General features: G+C 32.1%; 1 protein-coding gene across 5 annotated transcripts; it reads left to right on the top strand.

The window, feature by feature from the left end:
• The first annotated feature begins 280 nt into the window (after window positions 1-280).
• Window positions 281-5,321, top strand: LOC100799346 (uncharacterized). Of its 5 annotated transcripts, none has more exons than XM_014771058.3 (2): window positions 281-297; window positions 3,812-5,321. In XM_014771058.3, exon 2 carries the CDS (start codon window positions 3,948-3,950, stop codon window positions 4,746-4,748), a length of 801 nt encoding a protein of 266 aa, XP_014626544.1. In that variant the 5' UTR covers window positions 281-297; window positions 3,812-3,947; the 3' UTR covers window positions 4,749-5,321. The 5 variants fall into 5 exon arrangements, with proteins under 5 accessions (XP_014626544.1, XP_003552551.1, XP_003552550.1 ...); XM_003552503.5 differs by lacking the exon at window positions 281-297 and adding an exon at window positions 2,309-2,665; XM_003552502.5 differs by lacking the exon at window positions 281-297 and adding an exon at window positions 2,309-2,525.
• The last annotated feature ends 699 nt before the right edge of the window (window positions 5,322-6,020 follow it).

Raw genomic sequence — 6,020 nt, forward strand, 5'->3', positions numbered from 1 at the left:
CAAATATTTAATTTTATCATAAAAACTGGACCCCCCAAAAAATAAAAATATCATCAGCAAAGGAGCAAAACAGTGGAAACACAAGTATGAGTCATGATCGACCAACATAATTCATATCCACTCATTAGTTCTCATATTATACACTTTCAGCCCCTTCAAACCCCAAATATGTTCTTAAGACATAACCTTCTTCTTATCCGACCTCTTTGGATTTTAGTCCCCAAAGTTTGTTACAGCCTCAGGTGGTCCTTGTTGATCAAGTAGTTTCCCTAACTCTTCAGGGTTGTCTATGGCTAGGTACTTTCTCTTGTGGCTTATTCATCTCTTTTATACATATACTTCAAAACCTCATTCTCCTTATCCAACATATTATTATTGTTTATTGCCCCCATCATTTCGGTTCATATCATTCATGCAAAGGTGGCCTAGGATATTTACACAATATTCTCAGAACAAATAATGTGTCGTGTGACACTAAAACGACAGATAAGGATTATCTAGATCTAGAACCTAAACTAGCTAGACCCATTTCTCTTCCTGTCCATGTATCTTGTGGTGGGATGAAATTTAAATTTATAAATGGAATAAACAATACGATCAGTGTCATCTGAGTTTGAAAAACTTCTTTTGCCACTATGTTAATTGCTTATAGCTAGAAAGGTTTTTATTATGTAAGAAATTTCACTACCGGTGAAGTCTATGGTATTTATTGAATTTACTTCGTTACTTGTAAAAATCTTAGAATGTGAAAATTTACAATAATTTATGTATCTTATTAAATTAATCAATTAAGTTGGACTTCCCTTCTTAATTTTAAGAAACTTGAGAAGTGACAACTAATACGAAATAAAAAAAAGAAAAATATAAGAGATTTTTAAAATTATAAAGATGAATTGTGTTTACTAAAAACTATTTATATGTATTTTGACATTAAATATAGAATTTAATGATCATTTCTAGATAATATCTGTCCTCTAATCATAATTTATTATTAATATAATTTTTAAAGTAATTGTAATAAAAATTAATATGTAAACTTAACATACACGATGAATTATGATTTTATAATGATGTAAAACTTTTTATTATGTTAGTATATAAATTTTTTTCTCTTAACTATATAATAAAACTTGTGGTGGTTTGTGGAAAAAAAAACTTGTGCGATGGTATTTGACTTTATAAAGGAATAGAAAATACAAGTGTCATTTGAGTTAGAAATTGATTATATGTTGATTGTTGATAGCCATGATACATGATATTATCAACCTGTCGTTTAATGAGTTCAAATCTTTTAAATAAGATTTTAATTTTTTTACTTTATAAATGAGTAAAACATGTTTGAGGAGGGAGAGTTCATTAAAAATTAGGCATCAATCAATTTTTTTTTAATAAAAATTAATCATTAATAAAATTAATAAATATTATTTTACACCAACAATTTGGTGACGATATTAGATATTTTATTTGTACAACTGTTGAGAAAGAGATATCCATGCCCCAAATCTCTCATATGTCATATCTTCCCATGATGTCTTCTACAAACCACAGCTCGCTTAGGCAGTCAAACAAGATATAACCCAAAGTACATACCAAATTATTTCATCCATGTAACTAGTAACTAGTAAGCTTTGCATTTGTCCATTCATTTTTTTAATTAAAGAATCCAACACGACATAATATAAATTAAAAAAGAATCGGAGAATATTTATGCTTTTTTAATCATAGAGAGATTATCTGACCTTCCTTTACATTCATAATCATTTTCACTTTTGGGCTATTTGGGAGAGAGAAGACAAATAATAATAGAGATAAATTATATGTTTTTTTTTATCCACACATTTTACACTCTACCTTAATTTAAAAAAGTTTCTCATATTTCCATCTTATAAAACCACACACATTCATGGTCAGTTTCCACTATGCAGTAACCATTTTGATAACCATTATGCAATACTTTGATAATAAGAGAAAGATGGAGAACCATTTGAACAAGTTGCTAAGTGGAGAACAATAATTGGATCCATAACAATAAATCCCAAACTACAAATATTGATCCATTTTTACAAGTTGTTGAAATGAACCAGTGTGTGTTACTACTACTAGTTACTAAGTGGAACCACAATTATAAACAGCTCATCCTCCAACTCATTAAAATAAAATGAAAATATACTTTAAATAATAGATACTAACAAATACTCCGTAAAATTAAAATAAAAGAACTAACAATTTTTTTTCATTTCATAAATATTAACTCGATTTAAAAAAGTTAAATAAGGTGTGGGCGAGAGCGATAACTGTCGTTTACTGCGCCACTTGTATTGAAACTCCATAGCTGGCTGGTTCCACGCTAAAAACGTTGTAGAGATAGGAAAAAAAAAATTGAAGGGTTTTCCTTAACTCTTCTTTTTCTTTTGTCTTTTTTGAAAGAAAAAAAATCCAATCTTTCATTCTCATTCTATCATGATTTTTGCGTGCAATTGTTTCCACCTTCCGTAGGTTCTTCTATTTCCTCCCCTGCTTCAGCGGTTATGCCTCGTTAATTCTTCCGATCTTATTTCACATTTCATTTCCCCATTTTTCTCGCATTTCCTTCAATTAGGGTTTCTTTTTTCTTAGCTGTTGCAATTGATTTTCATTTTACTCACCTGGTTCGGTTTTCACATTTGTAAGTGTGTGCATTTATTTGTTGATTTGGATGCTGTCATGAATTGATTGAATGTTATAATATTCTGATATGATGGTTTAAGAAGCTAATTGTGACAAACTATTGGTCTATGGGGGATGCTGTGAAGGTTGTGTTTGGGAGGTTGGAGAGGAAGGAATGCAAGGAAGTGATTTTTTGAAAAGTTATAACATAAGCCTAAGATGTTGTCTGGATTACAAAATGGTGTAGGAAGTTAAAGAAAGTACTTTCATAACTAGTGAAATTAGCATAATGGCTTACACTTATTAGGTTATTTTGTAAGTATCTGTGCCTTAGGAATTTATTCAATGCATATGCCGTGTTGTTTTGTTATGGGTGAACAATTTTTAGTATTGAAAGAAAGGCGGGCATGGATTAGGACATTCAACTTTGTTTCCTGATTGATATTATGTATGAAGCACTGATACTTGCATTTGCTTCACATACCGTATATGATACATATCCCATTACCCACTATGTAGAATTGTAGATACTTCATCTATACAGGTGATGCTCTAAGAAGGAATATGATTGACACCATTATTGGCCCTCGAGTGCTTTAAAGTTAGAGAATGTGATAATTCTTGCTCTTCTCTACTTAAACCCACATATTTCAATTTATAAATATGTAATTCGGATTAATTTAGTCACACATCTCAATCACATTTCAAGGTTCAAAATTAATTCTCCAAAACTCTAAACTGAACAGGCACGTTGTAGGCAATTGGCAGTGATTTAGGACGAAAATGATTTATATAAATATGGCGCATCTTCTGAGTTTGGATTTGCAGAATCACAATTATATATTTAATATGTTTTATAAATATTTTATATGTATCTATATATACAGTTCATGGCTTTGTATCTTGTATATTCTAGGAATAACCATATTGCTGTATCAGATACATATTGAATCCAATATGCGTATTGTATCTGTGCATTATAGTTGTTAATGCTTATAGAAACTGTATGAAGTGCATGCACAAGATTTACATGAGTGCACATGTTTATGATCTTAAGTATGTGTATATCATTTTATTTTAAGAAATTATTTCATTTCTGTTAATACAACATTTCTAGTATTGTGAATGTGCTACAGGGTGTGTTCTGACACTTGTTTCGATTTAGGTTTAAACTTGTTACACCTCTGTCACGATTGATGTGGTCCAGACTTGATGCTTTGATCCCATCATTAATGACCACAGTGAAGTTCAAATGATGCTTGTTTCCTGGCCATTTCTATAGTTTTGTGACGTGATTGAGAATGTGGAACTTTGCATCTAGTTTAATTGCTGGAAGTGTGGGTCTGAAAAATGATTCTCCAAAACCAACTCACTCTGCTTCAGAATTTTCTGATGACGAGACTTCCATGGTTAGCAGAGAGGAAAGGCTAGAATGCCCAATATGCTGGGAATCCTTTAACATTGTTGAAAATGTGCCTTATGTCTTATGGTGTGGTCACACCCTTTGTAAAAATTGCATCCTTGGATTACAATGGGCTGTGGTGAATTTCCCAACACTGCCAATTCGGCTTCCACTTTTTATCTCCTGCCCGTGGTGCAACCTTTTGTCTCTCCGTTTAGTTTACCAGGGAAATCTGAAATTCCCTCACAAGAACTACTTTCTTCTATGGATGGTTGAGAGCATGAACGGTGATAGAGTGAAGTCACATTCTACTGTTTGCGGGGATCATCAACCAGTGTGGCCAATTATAGACAGTTTAACCAACGGAAGCCAAGTAAGCCATGACAGCCTTCAAGGAGGGCAAGTTTGCCATCCAGAGTCTTCAAGTTCCAATCATTATCATGGTGATACCAGTAATTACCTAAGTATAGAAACACTGCATACATCTCTGCGGAAGTCATTGGTTTTATTTGTTCACTTGACAGCAAAGTTCCCATTGATCATTATATTTCTTTTGATTGTCTTATATGCCATACCAGTCATTGCAGCCATTTTGGCTCTGTATATACTTGTTACCATTCTGTTTGCTCTCCCATCATTTCTCATCTTGTACTTTGCATATCCTAGTTTGGATTGGCTTGTCAGGGAAATTATCACTTGAGATCAAAGCTGTATTTCTTCTGCTTTGCAAGCATTATGAATGTAACTTTGCCTCACCTTGTGGCCCCTTCATCCAGTGTCTTCTACTTCGTAATTGGTCAACATCTCCATTTGCAGCTGTATCTTTTATCTTATCATATATAGCCCCAGTCAATCTCAGTACACTTCTTGAATCTTGAGCTCTGGTTGAGCTTGGCTGGGTGGGAGGAGGGATATCAGTTTTTGGCATAATCTATTTTGAAGACCATCAAGGCCGTGGAGTGAACAAGGTAATGAATAATGATTTTGCCCTTTCCTGGTGGCAAATGGTTGTTTTATCAATATATGAACTTCAGAAGAACACCCTGATGTAGTTATCAAGTGGGTCAATATCAGAAAAGCTTTTTTTTTTCATGGGCACATTTGGATGCTCCTGTTAATACTGCCTACAGTATTTTTGCTAATTGTAATTTGTAATTATAATTAGTAGAGCTATTTTCCTGGCCATATGTGCAAGCACTGTACTCTTTATTTGATTTTAGTGATCTTCTCGTGGTTGGCTACTGGGAAAGGTATCGTATAAGTATTCACTTGAGATTTGAAATGTATCATATAAGTAAAAGTTATTTTCTTGCACTCCAGATGGAAATGTATCTATTAACATGTGAGGTTAGAATTCAATCTGAAGCAATCTAGAAATTTAAATTATAAACCTTTTTTTTATGTTACTTAGCATAAAATATTTACTGTTGACTGTCATTTTTATTAATTTTTCCTATTTATATTTTCAAACTAATCCTAACGGGTGATTTTGTGGTAAAAGCTTATAGTTATTTTCATTGGATTCGGCTTTAAGCCAACATGGATGCACCCATTTTCTTATCATAGAGAAGGATTACAGGATTACCGAAGGTTCTGCACTAGGCTTAAACTTTAAAGGGTGGTCCATGAAAGGGGGAGATAACTAGCAAGTTTTCGATACATTGATGATTGAACGAGTATTTTTGAATTGAATTAAAATTTAAAATATAAATAAAATATAGAAGAAAAAATATCATTGGTAAAAAAATAATGAAGTTATATATTCTATGGAAGGTCTAATAAGAATTTTTTTTATTAATATTACAAGTATTTTATTTTTAGATTCTTTTTTTTATTTAGATCATATGTATCTTCTATTATATATAATTTTATTCGAGTTGGATAGGTTGGGCTACCAAGTTCTTTTTTAGTTGTCTCTTTGAATGCATTGATTAGAGATGGTTTTTTGGAAACATAAATATATAAAAGGAAA

The sequence above is a fragment of the Glycine max genome, chromosome 18 (assembly GCF_000004515.6).
Source record: "Glycine max cultivar Williams 82 chromosome 18, Glycine_max_v4.0, whole genome shotgun sequence".
In the NCBI taxonomy this organism is placed as follows: Eukaryota; Viridiplantae; Streptophyta; class Magnoliopsida; order Fabales; family Fabaceae; genus Glycine; species Glycine max.